The 20397-nt window shown below is 46.3% G+C and overlaps 1 protein-coding gene across 4 annotated transcripts in view; it reads left to right on the forward strand.

Moving 5' to 3' along the window:
- The first annotated feature begins 2017 nt into the window (after window positions 1-2017).
- The window catches only part of ZNF326 (zinc finger protein 326), a 43722-nt gene continuing 25342 nt past the window's right edge, over window positions 2018-20397 (forward strand). The window contains exons 1-3 of one of the 4 annotated variants that reach the window (XM_065675345.1): window positions 2018-2118; window positions 14893-15033; window positions 15464-15563. In XM_065675345.1, coding sequence (XP_065531417.1) covers window positions 15557-15563 — 7 coding nt within the window. In that variant the 5' untranslated portion in view covers window positions 2018-2118; window positions 14893-15033; window positions 15464-15556. Of the gene's footprint in view, window positions 2119-13835; window positions 15034-15463; window positions 15564-18383; window positions 18515-18953; window positions 19029-20397 lie in introns of those variants that run through there. The other 3 variants (XM_065675344.1, XM_065675342.1, XM_065675343.1) reach the window with 3 other exon arrangements.

Genomic DNA, 20397 nt, shown 5'->3' on the forward strand with positions numbered 1-20397 from the left:
TGTGGTGCGGTCAGGACTGAACTAGTCTGTAATTCAAGGGACTGTTCTCACACAGAAATCCTCATGCACAGTGATTTCTACTGTACCATCGCCAGAGCTGCCCTGACTTACACCACTATTAATGAGGGGATAGTTTAGGCCTGGGGGCATTGAGCAGTCAGGAGCACTTCAAATACTGTTCTTATAAGGCTTGTTGTTAATCATTTACTGTTAGTCATGCTGGGATGACTGTTCTAAGCTGTAGGTAGCAGTCTCTATGTATGTATGAATACATACCTGCACTGTATGTTTGTGTAGATCAGAAGACTCATTTATGAATAGTGGTTTTCCCACTTCTTTTGGGGATACAGCCTGTTTTCTACTTGCCAGCAGGTAGTAAACCTGAGATGTTAACAGTCCTGCAACACCAAGCCATGGTTTTGGCAGCATACTTGGAGTTACTGATCCACTGGGAAATTCACTGCTAACTGATCCTCAGAGTCTGTGTTTCAAGCAGAAGTTGAGGCTGCAGTGGACTCTTTTTCTGTCTCTTTTATTAAGATCCTCTTTCATGTGTTTATTTTTTGCACATAGATCACTTTAAAATTGCTGGACTATTGACCCTTTAGAAAACCTGTGGAACATCCTATTGGTGTACACTTCGTATTTGCTGTTGTCATTTCAGCTTCCAAGACATTGTGTGTAGAGGGAGGAGGCGTTGGAGGATGACAAAGTAATTAAGATATTTACAAAAGTGGTTTTCTTTTTCATCCTTTCCCCCTTATTTTGATAGTGGAATCTCACAGAATGTGGCTGTGCATTGACCCAGCTTTGGTGTTTTCACATTCTCCTACTGATGTTCAAAACTAAGCCCATCTCAACTTCATAGAAGTATGGTACTCGTTTTACACTGCTGTTCCAACTAGTCATTAGCCAATTGTACTTCTCTAGACAACTTCCTCCAAAACAAGTATGTGTTAAAGTTAATTTCAGGCTTGTGATGCTTGCTCAGCATAAACTCCATTCTTGTTTTCAGGAGAGCTTTCTCAGCATGGGGAGGAACTGCCCATTGTCCCCACGCTGCCTCCCCCAGTCCTTCCTCCTTGTTGTGACTGTTCATAATGTTCCCATTTGCTGTGTGTCGACTGACACAGTCTTGCTTTAAAGTTTTGGAAGTTCATCTCCTTTCCATGTAAGGCATGTGAAATATATTTTGCATTTCTTATGTGATTTAATAAATAAGATGTTTGTATCTTCCTCTAATCTATTTTTTTAATGGGGAAAAAGCGTGTTTGCGTAGTAAAATCTCTGATTTCAAGTATCTTATGCTAAGAACTATGATTAAGAATGAAGAAGTATGAGTTCCTGCTCATAGTAAATCTTGTAGGTGTGGTTTCTAACTGTACTTCAGGATAGGGTTTTTATTCTCTTCCATGTACATAATCTAAATGACCTAACACTGTTTTGATTTGGCTAATGGAGTTTAGCAGAATAATTGTATGGCCCTGGAAGAAAAATGACTCTGCTCCTTCAAATGAGAGGAAGTAGGAAATTGCCCCTTCTGTTTGCTCCTGCCACTGGAACGCATTTCTGTGAAGATCCTTTCGTTTTCCAATAATTGTCCTTTTGGAAGATGCTTCCTGTGGTGCTGTGGCTGTCCTGAGCAGTCATCAGGCCTCTTGGTGTGAGGGAGGATGCTGATACTCATGAAAGGCTCTTTGCTGCTAATTAAATGGCTTTGAAGCTCTGAGCTGCCCTCTCACAGCAAAGGAGGATGCCCAGAAGCTGGTGTATCGTGTCTGGTTACAGGGGATTTGCTTTGTGGCCTGTATTTTTAATTGAAACCTTACAGAAATAGCTGTTCTATGTATTTTGCTTCCATCGACGTGCACAGAGATCAGTGGTGTACGGCCATGTGAAGGCAGGGGGCTGGACTGTTTACTTCAAAGTCATGTTAAGCAGATGCAGTGCTCCTATAGTTGTGGTGACCATCAATCTGATTTCTTGCAGGAGCAGACTTTGGCTTTCAGACTTCTCAGTTCTCCAGACAGGGAGAACACAGGTTGACAGTCCTGAGTGTAACCCTTCCACATGAAAAATGAGGCCGCTGTCCGGTCTGTGTGATGTGAGGTGCTGAAGGTGAGAACAGGGGGAAAGGGCATTTAAGATTCACATTTCCTGTCTCTAAGCTGAGGATTCTTTAATGGAAGTTAAATGCATGAATGATTGTGAAAAACACAAAGCCTGTAGAGCTGAGGTCTCGTAGAAATCCAAGAGCCACAGAGGCAGTCTCATCATTAGCATGGCAGAGCCAGAGTGTGCATCTGGAATCTTATTCAAACAGCAGCTGCTGATGCTCTGTTTAGGCCAAGTCAAATGACTAGAAAGGTATTAATCTATTTGCTTGCAAAAGTACAGATGGTGACAGACTTCTGTGTTGGATGCATTGTGTCCCAAGCAGCTTGGGGAGACTCAGGTTTGGGATTCCTTTGAAAAGAGCTCTTAAGGGAGAGCTAGCATCAGCTTGGTTACAGACAGGCAAAAAGCTGCATTTTCTAGTGATGGCCATTTGCAACCATGGGGCTGCTTTGTCTCATCTGAGGATGGTGGTTGACATCCTTGCCCTTGCAAAGCCTGGGTGGTCGGTGTGTTCAGGAAGCCATTTTGTGAAGGTATTTAAATTAAAGCTTTTCAAGCAAGTTAGCTGTAGGAACATGCAAGGTGATCCTAAAGGTTACCAGAACTGAAAGAATTGAGACATTCTCAGTGTCTTTAATCTTGGCATCAGCCCCTTGCCTCCAGCTGTTGAACTGATGGAATTGGTGCATGAACTACTGCTGAATTGACAGGGTTCTCCTAATGACTGCCCATTTTAGCACTAGAGAAGGGTTCCCAGTTCAGGCGCTCCACTTGTGCTTGTACAATGTGTTCAGCACTTAAACCAAACACATCCAACACTGATGTTGCAAAGCCCTGAGGGCTTATGCTGTGACCAGTTTCCCAGGCCAGCAAATCATTCCCCATGCTGCTGAAGGGGGGGAAAGCTGTGTTGCTGAATACAGTTGTTTCTGTAGCAAAGATGAGGCTTTAGAATTAAGCTCAGAAGCAGATTTTCCGAGCTGATTACAAACACACAACCCATTCCACGATAAAAGTCATGAGAGATGGTGTGTTTCTGGCAGAGATGCTGAAAACAGTGCCTGTAACTCAGCCACGCAGGGGTGCAAAAGCGGCAGCTCTTCAGCACTGCACATCAACACAATACAACTCCAGTGAGGAGCTTTCAAACCACACACACTGGAGTGTGGCCAGGCTGCATCTTTCTGCCTTCCCTGAAGAGAACAGCCCCTAAGCCCTTTTGCAATTAGTACCACTAGGACCTTTGTTCTGTCTTGCCTCCAACAGCACGTTGCCCCTTGATGCTGGAGGTAATGTGGGGTTATTGGTTTAATAATGGCTGTTTGGGAAGAATGCCATCTTCTAAATTAACACCACGGTGGCTTGCAGGATGTGTTCCAGGGCTGAGCAGGTCTGTTCCCATAAAATGAACATGCTGTGCCCATAAACAGCACTATCTTGAGTTGGGACTGGGTTGCCCAGACCATTAGGAGCAAATGCATGAACACGTTGCTGTTCTGCCAACCAGTTCTGGGTAGTTTTGGTGCTCCAGGTGATTGTAAAAGCAGATTTTAAGACCTTTTAGCTAATACCATCCTGCAGTGTGGCTGGTTTGCCCCAGAGAGCAGAGGTGGGGTGGGAGAAGGCCTGATTCCTGCTGCCAGCACCCCATGGAGGACCCCATCTGCTGGAGTGGCTGGATTTATCCTGCCCTTCCTGAGGCATCACCTATGGGGGATGCCACATGAGGTTACATAGCTACAGAATAAAGGGAGCGTGGTTGAATGTGACCTATTGCCAAGCAGTATGTCTGAAAGATGGGGAGCATGATAATGGGAGGAAATGCAGAATACGGGGGAGGGTTCTAAGAGGAGGTGGAGCCCCCATCCCCAGGTTGAAACGTCAGAAGTTATAGAAAGATGGCTTAGAATGTGGAGTGTGAGTTACAGCTGCTCCTACCTAGAGCCAAGCTCAACCCCTTGGAGCACCCTGTGAGTCTTACTCATTCTATGCTGCTGTCCCCCTCTCTCAGACAGGCCTCAGGGTGCCTGTGTGCCTGCTATGTGCTCTCCTGCTCCCATGCAAGTATCTGTGATAAGCTGGTCCCTGCAGAACCGTTACCCCTTATCCCAGCACGTACATACCCAAGGCTGCCCGTGTCCTGGCTGTGTGCTTGGCAGAGCTCTGCAGGGAAACCCCAGGTTCTACCAGGGTCAGAGTCTAATCTTGAGGCTGCAGCTTCCCCTTGTGATGGGATTCTCCCTTCTCCGGCTGGCAGGTGATACCCCAGTGGAGGCTGGCACTCCATCCTGGCTCTCAGCCTCCCATCCCAGGGCAGCCACATGGAAGTGATGCTAGGACTGGTTCACCATCCTTAAATTGCAGTTTCCATAGGCATACTTGCAGCTCCTGTGTCTTTACAGCCTCCCCTATCTTTGGTGGGAATGGGGCTATGTGTTTCTTGCCCTGTTTGTAAAGATTGCCGAGGGCACCTGATGATTGTCACATCCCCCTCTGCAATGAGTGCTTCTTCATGGCCCATGTATTTTTTTTTTTTCGTGCCCTAGGTTAAACCCCTTCTTTCATCCTTTCATCGTGTGGTGTTTGAGTTTGTTTGGTTTGTAGCTCCTGTTGCTCTCAGTCCTCTCACGTTTGGTAGCATTAGTAGTGTCTGTAATGGGATGTGGGACCCGGGCTCAGGCATGGCCTCCGGGTGCCTCTGCTCTGAGTCACAAGGGAGGCGACTGCTGCCCTTGGTTGCTGTTCAGCATCTCTGAGGTCCAGGGGATGTATCTGAAGGCAGTGGTTGGTCTCCAGCCCTCTGGCCTGTTATCATGAGAGTTTTACCATGGACTTCTTCCCATGCTGCAGGGTAGCTGCAAGGATGTCCTATGGATGGGAAATGCTGGGCAAGTGGAAGCTCCAAGTATACAACCAGGTCTAGAGGGCTGTAATGCACAATAGAGTAGGAAACAGATGCCTCTCAGGACCTCAAGTATTAACCTATTAAAACTGGGAAGCATGCTTAACAAAAGGCAAAGGCCAGCTGGGTTGTAAGTTGGTTGCTGTCAGTGTTGATGTTTATGTGTATTTGAGACCTAACGCCAGTGTGATCTGACCCAGGATGAGATACGTTTCTACCTACCTTCATACTAAAATGGGCTTTAAAATGGGCTGTGTTAAAACGGGTGTGAGGTGGCAGTGTCCCTGTGAGCAGCACTAGTGTAGGTGAATTAATACTTTTAGTACTTGGGAGAGTTCCTCAAACCTTCAGAGCTGTTTATGGCTGAGTATGTACCCCTCTCACTGCAAACATCAGCCTTCACTCAGGGCGTGGGTGTTCTCCCTGGGTGCTGGTGGTCTGGAACCCCAGTGATCCAGTGCCATCCTTGCTGGACAGGTCAGCTCCAGGAATCAGCACTGGCATCACATAAGGAACCTTAGCACGTCCTCTCTTGGGGACCGTTCAGCTTCCAGTTTAGGACCAGTAGAGCTGCCAGGCTGCAGTTTGGAACTAGAAATGCACTGAAGAGGCCTTAATTAAATCACTTTTCTGAAGTAATTAAAAGACTGCAAAATGATCGTGTAGACAGCAGTGCTGCACCATGGTTGGAAACCCGCCTTGCCTCCTCCCTACCAGGCAGTCAGGTAAGCTTGGCCTCCTCTTCGGGCAGAGTAGGTAGGATCCCAATGGATGTCTCTATGGGAGTTACATCCACTGTGAAAGGTTAAGTGCACATAGACCAAGTTCTTGTGCCTGTAGGGCTTTGTTTATGTTTGTGCTTGCACTGATCAGCCTTAGCAGCATGTTTAACTCTGAATATATTCATTTAATGAAATGCTTTTAGCATTCATTATGGGGCTTTTAATTGCGGACTTCCCCAGAGGAGCTTGGCAGCAGATGATGTGAGGTGTGAAACACCAGTGAACAGCCTGGGTGGGACTCCCAGTGTCCCAGAATGAGCGTTTCAACTTTACAGTCTGCTGCTCCCTCCTCCCCAGGCTGCGAAAGGGCTGGCTTGGAGGAGACCTCGGAGATCCAGTTTGGTGAGGCTGTAATCAGTGCTCTGAAAGCCTGAAAGCTGCTGCTATTATTAGCAAAACGTTGGCAGTATGATTAGCTCTGTGGGAGACTTTAGTTCAAAGAAGCTTAAAGGGTGAAGAGATGCAGACTGGACTTAGGCATTGTAAACCTGTGGCAGTCCTATGTGATACGGGACAGGGCGTGTAGATGCTGGTTTTCCCCTTCTTACCTTGCTGTGCAAAGCAGCTAACTGGCCTCTGTTACTAAGTTACTGCTCCTTGGTATATGAGAGTGAAGCAGGCCAAGGGTGGCCCTGAGGGACTGGAATGTGCAGTGGGGCTGGAACTCCTCAGTACAGGAGCTTGGAGATGCGATGAGATTTCATGGTCTCAAGAGGATGCAAAGGAAGTTCACTGAAGAGCAGTCCAGGGAGCGTTACTGAATACATGGAAACCACCTCTGCCATGGCATGGCCCTGCCTTTTGCCCTGCTTTTCCTATGATCTGCAGCACCTCCTCTGCTGTCAAAGCGGGAGGCTCTCCCACAGAATGGCCTGGTGGAGAGCGAAGGGCCGCTGTGTGCTGTGCAGGCCTCCTTCCTCTCCTCGGGATGCACTGCAACAGCAGCATCTGCTCCTGCCCTGGAGCGTAGCAGCTAGCCACGGGCACGGCTGTGAGTCCTCCATCGAGACAGCTTTATTACAGGCTGCTGGATAGATTCTGTGATAGACAGCTCCTCTGTCCTCCTCTGCCTTGCTTTTGCTGATATTGTGTCTCCAGAGCACTGGTGCAAAAGGACACAGATGGTGCGCCTCCACTGCCTGCATGCTGGGGTTGTGCTGCCTTTTGGGGCAGAGTGAGATGAGCATTTTGGAGCTCTTTGGAGCTTTGCAAAGGTGTTTCTAGCTTAAGCAGAGCAGCTCTTGCTCTCTCCTGCAGTTGCCACGTTTGGAGATGTGGGTCTTGCTCCCTTCTATGAGTTCATGCGCAAAGGCAGCAGCTAAGTAGCTGTCAAAGGCTGGGTTGGAGGAAATCTGTTCCTAACACTGCAGTCAAGCACAGCTTGTGAGATGAATGTGGTGATTAGGAGGAGGTTGGAACTGGTCCTAACACATCACAAAGAGCAAAGAAATCCTGCAGTTGAATGTGCTGACTGTTCACAGGGCTGTTGTACCTCTGCAAGGCTCAGCTTTCAAAGCTCTCATATAAAGGGTTATATAAAGTTATATGAACTGCAGTGAAACCATCCTCCAGAAAGCTGGGATACATCTCAAAGCTTGCTCGCTAGCTGGGGTAGAGTTGAACTGTTTCTGCCCTCTTCATGGGCTTCTTTCTGTTACCAGAAGGAAAAGTTAGTTTTGATTCCTTTGGCTTCACATCCAGAGTGATTTGAAGCTTGTTTTTTAGTAGATGCCTCCTTTGAAAGCAGAACACTCAAGCCATTGTGCCCGGCAGCTCTGGTTTCAACCTGCTGAAAGGTTGACAACAATCTCTGCAGTCTTTCTCTTCCCTGGGCTTGGGGTTTGAGTGTTTTTCTCCTAGCAGAAGCTTTGTCACAGTCAGGCTGACAGAGGCCTACAACATCACTGTTGCATTAACAGGCATATGGCATTCGGAGCGGTCTTTTCTGTGTTTCTGAATCCGAATTATTTCCCTGTAAAAAAACTACAGCCCATCCCGGAGCTGCTGAAATGAATCACCGGGGGTGAAGTGCTGCCAGTTTGAAACTATAAGATGTCTGGCTAAATCCTTCCTCCCTAACAAAATCTGGTGCAAAACTTCCAGTCCCTTGGAGGAATCACTCTATTGCAGCACCCTATCAGTATGTGGGGACTGTTTTCTTCCTGAAAGGAGTTTACTGTCAGTTTATGCTAACTTTGGCAGAAAAAGGCACCCTCTAAAGCTCAAGGCTGTTTTGGAGATGCTGCCATCTTCATTAATTTGGTGGTTTACTGAAACCACAGACTTCTGGGAACATTTCCATGCCAGAGCTTCTCAATGGGCTGCTTGTGCAGGTAGGTGCTCAGAGCTGTGAGGGTTGCCCAGTCCAGCTCTTCAGCTCCTCTAGGAATATCCCTTTACAAGCTCTAAGATCAGGAGAAGTATCTGTGACATTTCACTTTGGTGCTGTTCTCTTTAGCAGTGAAGGACTGTGTGTATGGGATGTGTACTGGGCCAGCACCATAGCTTCAGACTCCTGCAAGCGAAACTGCCTTTATTTTCACTGTCTGAGGCATACACAAGATCAAATACAAATCCAGTGTAGAATGTGGCTCTTCAAGTGCCATTTGGGGATTAATGTATACAAGGACATGAGTAACAGGCAAAGGAACGTGCTTGTGGCTGAAAAATTCCCAAGCTTTATGTTGCCTCTGTCCATGTGGTTCAGCCAGGGAATAGCAGTGAGTGTGCCCGGATCCAGAAGTAGGCAGGGAGAGGGTGTAAGGCTGAGGAGGCAGGTCGTTCCTTGTATCTGCTCTGAGTGCTTTGCTGAAGCTCTCCTAGAGGAGAGCCAGCCGGTGACACTCATTCTGGTGGCACTGAGGAGCAGATAGTAGCCTGCTGGAAAAAGATCCAAGACCATCAATTAATTTTCATTCCCTGTGCATCAGTTAGATGGCCAGAGTATTGATTTAAGCAGACAGCTAGAACTGACAGAGCCATATTCATGGTTGCTGATATATAGCTTTGCTTTGCTTGTGACTGGGAGCACCTGGGAAGTGGCTTTAAATGGGTAGCTTGTGTGTTGTCTTTGAGGAAGGAAATGGTGAAGGTCCATAGAGAGACAGTTGCTGTGGTGCAGCCCTTGCTAGGCTGCATGGGAACCTGGGCAGATGGGATGTTACCTTGGTTGTTATGGTCAGTTTACAGATCTGTTTAACTTGCTGAAGAAATCAGGCCCTACAGGGCTATGGGACTCATTTTCAACAGCTATCATTTTCCTTTTCCCTGTCCTTCCTCAGATCCTCAGGTGAACACAGACTGAGCAGCTGTGAAACTCTTGATTCAAACCCCACATCCTGTTTACCAGCGCTCTGGTTTTTATGTTTTAAATACATGGGGATCTCTGACCTTTTCACTTGAGGTGATGTATGTATGTGCCAAAGGAGGGTACGATCGCAGCACAGGGTGATGTTCCAGTGCAGCCTTGGCTTTGGCCGGCCTGACTGGCAGTGGCACAGATGTCAGCGAGGGATGTTGAGACCCTCTGCTTCAAGTGTCTGTAGCAGTACCTTTCCTAATTTAGCTCGGCACATACAGAACCCCACCTTCACTTGCTGGTAGGTCGCTCTGATTCCCTATGCTTCCAGTGCTGAGGAATTTTGCCCTTTTTTTTTTCTTGCTTAAATTGGATGGAAAGTGGTATTTTAGTAGGTTTTTCTGTGATTGCTGCTTTCCTTCTCCTTTTGCTGGTATGTATCTTGGAGAGTTCATACATCTTAATGAAATTATGCAAAGGGGAGGTGTTGTCCAAAGGAAAGGAGAAAGTGAGGGGGGGAAAAATACATTAGCTTCCAGAAATAACATGGAAACCATTTTATTTTTGTCTGTAGCCCTGAAAGCCTCTTCTAGGTGAGTAAATTGGAATTATTTGCAGTCATACGCTGAAAAGACAACATAAGTGTATGAGTGTCTGCAAGGAACACCTGCCCGAGTGGGACCCAGAGAGAGTTCTGGTGTAGCCAGGGGTTTTCCAGGGGACAGGCACTGGGATGGCCCCTTGCAAATGCCATCAAATGAATCATGCTGTTCTGGGGCGGTTGTGGAGCAACCTTTGGCTCCTCATCTGAATTCCACTGAGCAAGCACAGTGCAGGAGAAATTCACTGTACATAATACAAGGAGAAAGCTAGAGCCAGGTTCAGGCTTTATCTATGGCATATCCGTTTCCAAACCCCAGTGTTTTGCATGCAGAAATGTGGCAGGAGGCAAGGCAGACGGATGGCTTTGTGGAGCGCTAATCCTGGCACTCAGAAGCTGGCCCTGTGTATCTGGGCCTAACGTTATGCCAGATGCATGTTTGCATTTGGGTTTTGCCTCTCATATTAAAATACATAAGCACATATCCCTCATGCTGTAGCTCTCTGTAGCTGCTGGAGATGTAATTGGGAGAAGAGAGAGAAAAAGGAAGAGAGCTATATCTCAGCCACAGGGAAGATCTGGATCAGAGCCTGTAACAAAGCCAGTTTGTCAGTGTCCAAGGCTGGAGTGACAGAGCTAGGTGGTAAATGTCGGCAGAAAAGGGGAAATGTATGAATTTGTGTTTGAATCCTGATTCTGACCTTTCTGTCCCAGCATGCTGAACCTGCATCACTTAGAAGGGAAGAACACAAATCTTCGCATCTCACTCCTGTAGCTACCCCAGATACTCCTGGGCTTTGTGCAGGGGAGTCTCAGCAGTGCAGTGGTAAATCCATTAATCTGGCAGGAGCTGAGGTTATGTGTCCCTTGGTAGCAAAAACAGGTGAGAAAAGCTGCCTTCGAAGTCCCCATCATGCCTCAATGCTCATTTCTTCCCTGATTCAGATATTTGTGTGGCTGCACATGAACTGGATGAAAGAATGAGATTTTAAAACGCCCTTAAAGGGGGAGGGGGGATGGGGGGATTGTTCACCCTGTGCAGAAAACCTCTGTTGTGCATCTCTATTAAGATCTGTAGTTGTGGTTAGATGAGGTTATCTGCACTTAAAGTGCTCCTGGATTTGGACCCCAGACAATGAGGTGTGCTGGAACTGCATGCCCAGGAGGAGCATGACCCTTGAGCATGGAATTCAGTGAATCTGTGTTTCAGTGGGATTTTTGAGAGGCAGCCAGTGTGGGTTTCAAAGTGCTTTCAAGTATAGCAGAGGAGATGTTGACAGACGCTGCGATCCTCACACTGATGAATGTGCTCAAGATGTGGAGAGCATCTCCACTTTCATGCCAGAACGTGAGACCTGGAGTAACAAGTGTAATGGAAAAGGAGGAGGAGGAGGCAAAAGCTGATACTGAGCAGATGCTTTCTGTCATTTTCTGGGTGAGCTGCATTGGGCTCAGCAGAAGCAGCTCTCTCCTGGTAAGGCAGAGGAGCAGAGCAGGCAGTTACCAGGGCAAGAAGACACTTTTCAGACCCTGGAGTGAGCTTCCCAGAGCAGAGCTGGAGGGCTGCGGGATCTCCAGTGCCAAGCCACTTGTCTCTCTGTGACACTCACCTTTTGCAGTGCATAAGCCTACCCCTGACTCCAGACCAAGGCTCTAAAGCAGGTTTAACAGCACAATTACTGAGCTAACAGTGTGTGTAATTATCCCATGCTTCACAGAAACCAGAATGTTTGGATGTGAAGCTCCTCAGTGAGGATTAATTCAAAGCACAACAAATGGAAAGCACAGAGAAGCATTAATTCCAGCATTATGTTTTCAGATTGTACAAAGCACACACTGCATGCACAAACCTGATCCAGAAACATGCATCATGTGCAGGTTTGATGAGTCTGGAATCCTGAAGTGTTTGCTGAGACTTCTGAACCCCTTGAAGTGCATGGGAAGTCGCATGCATGCAGACTGAGAAAGAGAATGTTGCTATTTTCTTCTCTTATACAATTTAAAGGATTCTGCATATGTTCCTTCACAAAATTATGCAGTGATTCCCCTATAAAATGTCAGTAACCTGGAAATAAACTGTTGCATGGAAGTTTGACTGTGTGCCATGGTGTACACACTACATCATAGACCCTGCAACATCAGATGGCAGTTTTCCCTTCTTGCACTATGGGAAAATGCCTTCTGCAGATGTAATATTCACCAGCATACCACAATGTAAGGGGGAAAATGCAGGGCACTCTCATGGCAGGATGTATTGGGCCATGTGGAATTTGTTCCTGGAATGAACTACTTTGGAAACATAGTAAAAAAAATATGTGAAATGTTATGTCAAACCATATGTTGACATTCTGGTGATTCTATCACACAACTTGTAGCAGTGTTTGCTCTACACCTCTGCAGTCTGACTCGAGAGCATGGAAACCTGAGCTTTAAATAACAGTAAGTTAAAAATTAGAAAAAGCATTGCTCAGAGTCACACTGAAAAGTTCAAGACTAAAGCCCAAGAGAAAAGGCTAAGAAAGTGGCCTGCAAATGCAAATAAATATACCCTCGACTTTATTTTTTTCCCCCTCTTTTCACCTGAATTCTGTGTGAGTTCCCAGTAGCTTTGAGGATGGAGCAGAGAAGCATGGGCAGAATTCCTACCTTTCTAAACAATTCCCATATGAAGCTCACATCCTAAACTCTTCTAAAGCTTACTGGAGCAAAAGGAGATGTGCCCTGTTCTACCGTTTTCCCTAGGAAAGCATTAACAAACGTGCTGCTATGTCCCACTAACTGTTACAGAGAGAGGTGGCCACATGTCAGAGTGGATGTGGCAGCCTGCTGTGTGTAATTTTCTGCTCCTGCGGCAGGGATGAGTGTCCCGTTTCTGAAGGGATTGCCTGGAGTAGATCCTCTCCCATCTGGGGCTCTCCTTTTCAGGCCTCTCTTTCTGTATCAACCCCATGGACTTGTCTATACAAACCATAGTCACAAGGAGGACTAGAAACCAAGATCTTTGGCCTTAGAAGTCCTCAGCCACTTGAACTGTATGAAGTAAATCACCCAGTTAGTTACTTTTTCCCTAGAAGATGACATGCTTTTTCACATATCTCTGGTTGGGCCGCCTTGTTTTCAGCACAGTAACAGTATCCTAGTTAATGGTGACTTTTATTTTCAAGGGGCATGTATATGAACGTGACTCTATACTCTGAGATAAACTGCTGCTGTGTGCTGCAAGTGTTATTTATCTTCATGGGTTTTTATCTTGGAACCTCACAGTTTCTCAGACATGCTGCTTCTATCTAAAAAGCGTTTCAAAAGTATGTGCACTGGCCAAACTTTCTAGGAAAACAGTGTCAATAGACCCTTGCTGTGAACAGCATGTTGCTATTTCAGCTATTCTGTCTGCATGAGAGAGGGCATCTGCATAAACTCTACTTAAATACAAAGTTTCTGGGTTTATGCCCTTTCTGGTACATAAGCACCTATACTGAAGGGTTGAAAAATACTGGCAATGAATATGTATGTTTGTGTTATACATCTTGTTTGGCTTTTTGTTTTTAAGGACAGTGAAGGTCAGGCAGGGGTTTGGCAGAGGCATCTCTAACATGGAAGCAAATGAGCACGTAACAGGCATCTAGAGGAAGTGCTCCAGGACATCAGTGAGTTGACTGACAGTGGAAGGGCAATGAGCAGTAAGTCTAGCTTGGTCTTTTCTCAGGGCACCTGCACAGCTCTGACTCGCCCAGTATGGAGGCAAACAGCCCTACACACCCCAGAAGCACTTCCCTGCAAGATCACATCGTCACTGGAGCTAGCCTCCAAGGAGTGTAAAGTAAAAATAAGTTGTAAAGCTAAAAAGCAGTAAACATAATTGCTCATAAGTGTTTGCTTGCAAGAAAAGTGAGACACTTCACTGATAATTTGCCAATTACCAATAAATTGCTCTGCAAAGATCCTTTTCCCTCTAAGGCTGTGTAATACTGAAGCTGATATTTTCTATTCCCAACCAAACGGCAGTTAGAAATCATGCCAAAACCTAGACCAAAGCCTGAAATGGGTTCTGCTACTCTCACTTCTGTGTTCCACGGTGACCCAAAAGTTACAGCAATTACTCTCTCCAGCAAGAGCCCACTGCTGCTTGTTGGATGCTGATGGGGCTCCATCAGGGCCATAGCAGCACACGATCTCTAGCAAGTCTGTGCTGTGGCACATCTGAAAGCTTCTAGTCTTTCCTGTAAAGGAGCTATACGAAGAAGCTTGTCAAGTTTGATTGACTCAATCTATATTTTCAGTGTTATTGGGGAGTGGTGGTTGGTTTGTTTTTTGGGGGGCTTTTTTCCCTGTAGGAAAGGATAATGTGATTAGTATGTTTCTGCATTAGGATGTTTCCACTCCCTCCTGCTGAATTTTAGGGCATTTTTTATTTGTGTTGTACAATATATACATCCAAAGGCCATAATATTTCAGATCTGGAAATCCCATATGACAGCTCTGATTTATGCTGGGATGACAGACATAAGAGCCCACTGAAATCAGCATGGCTCTGGATGGTTACCATGGTTCTTCTGTGAGGCTCAGATGGAATGATCTGCTTCTGTGTTAATATCTAAAAAGAAACAAAAGGAATTAGAATTCATGTTCTAGAAAGAATCCACGCAGTTTTCATGTTCCTGCCCCACTCTCCATCACCCTAAAATGTGAAGAAAGCTATGTCCTGAAAACGTCAAGTGTCAGTGGAGATGTATGTTTAAAATCATATACCACTGCTGTGATTGCTGTTTTAATGGCACTGGAGAGATGTGCTGTTGGAGAGGTGTGTACCTATAGATTTAAATATTATGGCAATCATTGCTGCTCTAAACAGAGTTAAGGGACAGAGAGATTTCATCAAAGGCCAGAAGATCCCCTTTCCCCCTTGCTGTCAACGAGATAAATCACCTCTAATGCAATGAAATACACAGGATTTGTTAGTGTTAGGCCTCCGCAGTTGCTAGTACCTGGTTGCTAACCACCGTTTGCAGCAATTGAGAGTCATTTCACAGAATGAAAGAGTAGCAGAAAACACAGCACTTGGTAAGAGGAGGAGAGGGTGTGGGTAGTTACGGTACCGAACTACAGAAGAGCTGTACTTCACAATAACCGTGCTGCTGTGTCTGCTCAGAAAAATCACTGATTGTTCTCTTATCCCTGTACTGCCCTGAAGAATTTACAAAAAGAAGAAAACAAGCCCGAGGAAGCAGCAGAACGTGCATTCAAGAGCAGAACGGGATTGCACAGCATGATTCTACACTGAGCGGAAACATCCATGTTCTGGATCATCGAGAACAAATGAAGTACAATGCTGGTCTGTTCCCTTTCTCTTCTTATGTCTCCATTTTGCTTTGCTTTGCTTAGCTTAGGTTTTTTTCCTTTTAGGAGCCCTGCAGGGAGGAAAGAAGGAGCCTTTGTTTTAAAAAGCCTGAAACCAACAGTGGCCCATTGATCATAATTAAGTCTAAAATAATACGCTTAGCTGACCTGTTTGTGTTGAATCCAAAAAATTGTATATTGTACCTGCTAGAGCCCTGGTCTGCCTCCAGGATCCAGTTTCTTCTCCCTGAGCTTATGATTCTGGGACAGTATACTTTAGAAACCCAAAAATGCCCTGTGTGTTTGCAAGGCTGCATGTGAAAGCACCTCCTCTTCTGTCTGGTGCCTGAAGTGCCTGTTGGTATGAGAACAAATTCTTCATAACTGGCCGTTCTCTTTGTCACATACCCTCTTCTCCTTGACAGACTGCTGTCCCCATAACAACCACCTCTGCTGTAAGTAACTTTCTCAGACTGGTGAAACGACACACAGGATAGCAGTAATTCTCATCATGACATATGAATTGTAAGTAACCTTTCCATGTTGTGCATGGGCCCAGTTGGGAGCTTCCTGAATGCTGTATGAACCTCTCTGCTGATTTAAACTATCATTGGTTTCTTCAGGGACTGCTTCCAACCTTTTGCAGTGAGAATTTTAATATGACAAAACATAGAGGCTTAACCTCTCGGTAGTCTAGTATGCTTTAAGAAGTAGATATTCTGATGGATTAGTCACAAAATAAATGTGGTTTGGGAGAATAGCAGATTAAAAAGATAAAAAATTAAAAATTATGACTTTTTGGCATCAAGTCCTTTATCCTACAAGTGTGAGGTGCCTTGGTCCTGCTTCTGCCCTGTCTTTAGAGACCCACACTGCACACGCAGGCAGCATGCACAGCTTGATCTTTGTTCTATGGGTGAGTGTCCAGGGAACACCCCCCCCCCCCACCAAGTGTCTCCAGTACCTGTTTGCTAGACTGCTCATTCAACTCACCAGCTAGTCTGGCGTAGAGTTCACAAGCAGATCACATGCACAGACACGGAACTGTGAACACGGTCACATGGAAAACAGCTAAACCCAGAACTTAAATACATGAGACAGACAGTGGCAGTAAGTCACAGGGCTCAGCCACACAAGCGTGTTGACCAGCAGTCTGCTTATATGCAAAACAGTTCTTTTTATTCCCCCTCTCCAATCCACTTGAGTCTGTTTTGTTCCTCCCTTCCTTGTCTTTGGCCTTTCTCCCAAACATTTCACAATAATCCTGTATCATTTTAGCAGTCTCCTGTTCGACCCTGGTGTTTCCCTCTCGGACACTGCATTATAAATCCTGTTTCCTTTATGCAATAGTCCCCTTAGGTTGCACCAGAGAGTTTCATCTGTTGAATCCTTCCACGGGGTTTGCAAATCTTCACTTTTGATAGTCCCCTTGGCAGCTGATTCAGATGAGTCACGTATCCTGGGTCTTTTTGTTTATTTTGAATAACCATTAGCCAGATATTCTTACCGTGATCACAAATCTATCTATCCGTTCTGCATGATTTCCTCCCTTCAGAACTGCTTATTCAATAGCACTGTCATTAGCCATCTCATTTGGCCGAGCCAAATGCATTGGAAAGGGGTGAGAATCCACTTTAGTGCATTCCTCAGCAACTCATCCTGCAGTGTGCATCGAGATGAACTTTACAGTTCTGAATGCTGCATCTTTCAGGCTACTTGGGAAAACCAGCTTATTCCCAGCACATTTGTACTGAGTGGTTACCTAGGATAGCCTTTGGATACTGTGCATGTATATGCTATTTCTCTTAATTCCATGTATCTTTTTATTTTGCATGCAGCAAAATGGGTTCTGGTTCACAAGACGTGTACAGCTACACCCAGCAATGCAAAAAAGGCTGCTACACTGCAGACATGAGGCATACAGCCCTGAGCCTGTTGTATAAATTTCACTTTCAATGCAAGGAACTTGTCTGGCCCTTCGGAGGGTGCATGTGTAAAGGGACGGATCACAAACAGGTCTGCATGGGGGCTGTTTGGATCTGGAAAGCATGACGTACCAGCGGTAAAGCTGAAGGAAAAAATCCCTTTGGCAAGGAATAAACTTCTCTGCATGTATTTATCCGCAATGCTGGGGGAGAGAAGGCAGCAGAGCTCCCAAAGGAGAGGGACCAGGAGCGAGCAGTGCCGGCTGCCGGGCTCTTGCCTCTCCGTAGCGAGCCTGAGGCTCGAGTACATTCGCGTCTGCTGCCATCCAGAGCTCGGGGAGGGAAACTGGCTGCTCTCCCTCAGCCAGCTTTTCCCTTAACCCAGAACTTGGACTCGGGAGGAGTGCAATCTTCCTGTCCTGCCACGGGGATTTTATTACTTTTCAGGTGGTCGGAAATGGGAGAGGTTTGATGCCATGCTGTCAGCCACCCAAGACCAACAGAAGCCCTGGAAGCCCTGTTTTAACAACAAAATGAAACCCCAGCAGACAGTGGCTTTGCCTGCCCTTACAACCTGAAAGTTCACCCACAGCTCGTGGTCAGAGACATGTTCCCAGCTTAAAACTATAAGGAAATAAATACTCTGTATGCAATCTTCACACAGGGATTTACTTTTTCTCTCCGCACCCCGCACTCCCTCTGTGGTGTCAGGGGCAAAGTCAGTTTTGCCCTCAAATCCCAGGCTGCCCAGAGGAGCACAGTGTTACCTCACAATTTCAAATGCAAGTCTGTGTTTACCCTTAGGCTGTTTCAGGGTTTCAATGCAGCCTGTTGCAGGTGCTGAAACATTTTGTTTAGGAGTGACAGATAAACGGCTGTTACACGCGTTAGGTTCACTGAAGGGGGTCAGTACAAGGGTGGCATTGCTTAAATAAGCGTTTTATTTCATAACCCGGCTGGCGCAGGGCAGCAGCCCGCCCTGGAAGCTGCCAAGGGCTCCTCACACCCAGGGCTGTGGGGCTGCAGGGAACCACCTCAGGCTAACTCCCGCCAGGAGCTGCCTGACTCCTAGCTCTGCCCAAGGGCGGATTTTAGTCCTTGTGTACAGAGGAGAGTGTTTTCTGCAGTGGTCGTTTCACCAGGGCACAACGGGGTGTGAGTGTAAGGATAAAGGTTTGGATGTTTCGCCTCTAATAATCCCGGGTCACGCCGGACAGGCCCCGCTGCCAGAACGCAAAATGGCGGCTGCCAGTCCCCAAGATGGCCGCCACCCAGCCCGTCCCTCGTGACCGGGAAGAAGCAGGCACCCCGCGCTTCACGCGGCGTCGCCGCTGGTCATGGGTCCCGTCTCCTCATTGGTCTGCCTGCTCACGTGACGTGGACCCCAGGCCAATCGCCGCCCGCCGTGGCTGATCTGTCGCACGCGGGTCCCGCCTCCCCTCAGTGTCGGGGAAAGCGCCATTGAGGGAAGCCGGAGTTAGTGTTGCTGCCGCCGCCGTCGGCCGTCTGGGAGAGCCAGGCCCCCCGCCGCCGCCATGGACTACGGGGAAGGTGAGGGCGCACTCGTCAGAGCAAGGGTAGCGCCCGGCCGCTGCCACTGCTGCCGCCGCGGGGCCCGGCCGTGTTTCAAAATGGCAGCGGCCGCTTTGTTCCGCGCAGGACCCCCCCCTTCATCCACCCTCCTCCCCGCCGCCCCTCCCGGGTCGGGAGAGCGGCGGCCGGCGGCAGGAGGGCTGCGCGGGACGAGGGCCTTCCCGGGGGGCGGCGCGGGCGGGATGGGCTGCGCGGGAGGGGGTGGCCCTCGGTGGGGCGAGCGGCGGGGGAGGGCGGGAGGCGGGCGGGGGGAGGTAGGGGCGAGCTCCGTGAGGGGGTCGTGTCAGGAGACTGGAGATCCGACAGGAGAGAGAGCCGCCTCTTGGTGCGGCTCCCTGTCTCTCCCCTCCGGCTCTTGCTAAGAACTAAGTCATTCTCACTGACCCATCCTCTCCAGCTGAAGACAGAGATTGGAGATTCCCAGATACCCCCATGCATTGTGGTGTGAACATGCCCAGTGGGTCAGTCTCAGGTATGAGCTATAAATACGTCTAACCTGTAAAAAGAGTTGGGGCTAAACAGTCAGTGTTGACAAAATCAAAACTAAAAAATAAAAAAAAAAATTAAATAAAATATAATCAAACGGGTTATTAAAAGTACGTAATGTGATTTGACTGAACATGTTGTTTTCTGGAGGAGTTATGACTGGCTGGGAGCGAGACTTGATTTTCATCTTGGGCATGTCAACATGAACTCCTGCGTGTTCCAAATCAAAATAGTGAGATCAAGGAGTGGGGATGGGGAGGGGGAATACAGACTTTTCTCATTATTATGCTTTTTGCATAAATCAGTGTTTTGGTTTTTTTATGGAAAAAGAAAAGCAAGTCTTACGGACTACTGTATTTGATTCTTATTGCTTCTGTTCATACAGATGTGGAAGGGCAGAACTTGAAGCTGCTTGATAACGTGGTTTGGGTTTTTTTTTGCCATTTTGGTTAAGTTTAACACAGCATATGAACAAGAAACGTTCATATTTCATATAGCAAACATTTTCACATGAATATGAAATATATGGATATGAACTATTTTAATATTTCATATGAAATGTGGTACAGCAGATGCTAGCTCTTTTATACTAACAAAAATACCTCATAGATCCAACAAAAACAAATGCATATGTAAGATTTATTAAGGTTATGAGTTAGTAAGACTCAAGAAATGTTTTGACATCTCCTGCTAGGATGCAAGCAGATACTAAAAGGATGTTAATATAAAAACTTGGCCATAAGCTTCGTTTACACATGTCATCTAATAAGTGTTTTTGCTGTTCTATCTCTTGATACTGTTGCTGACCGTTGCACAGAAATAACAAATTGGATTACAGATGCACCTTTGATTGCAGTATGATCATTTTGATGATACATTCCTTGAGTCTTAACTTGCTGCTTTTTTTTTTTTTCTTTTGCCGATCATGTTATTTTGCATTTACTTTTCTTCATAGTAAAATAAAGAAATGAATGCTGTGGCCCTGCTTATTTAATTTTTTGTATTGATTCCTAATTAAATTTACTCTAGTTTTTTAGTAGAAAAGGTTTTCCTTAAGTTGCAGTTTAAGTATCTTATTGGAATATTCACTGTAGTCATTAAACAGAACCTGCTTTTCTGAGATCTGATGACAATAGTATTAAACTGAATCCAGGCTGATCCTATGGGAAGTAACCAATCAAATGCATGTTGTACAGTTAGATTGTTCTTTTTGCATACCTCTGTAATTATAGTTTTCATTGTGATAATTAAGCTTTCTATTATTTGTAATTATTAAACCAGTTTAATTATGATGTATGCTGCTTAATGTCTCACATAAATGTTTATGCATGTATGTATGTCAGTAAGGCATGCGT

The sequence above is a fragment of the Lathamus discolor genome, chromosome 3 (assembly GCF_037157495.1).
Source record: "Lathamus discolor isolate bLatDis1 chromosome 3, bLatDis1.hap1, whole genome shotgun sequence".
Lineage (NCBI taxonomy): Eukaryota > Metazoa > Chordata > Aves > Psittaciformes > Psittacidae > Lathamus > Lathamus discolor.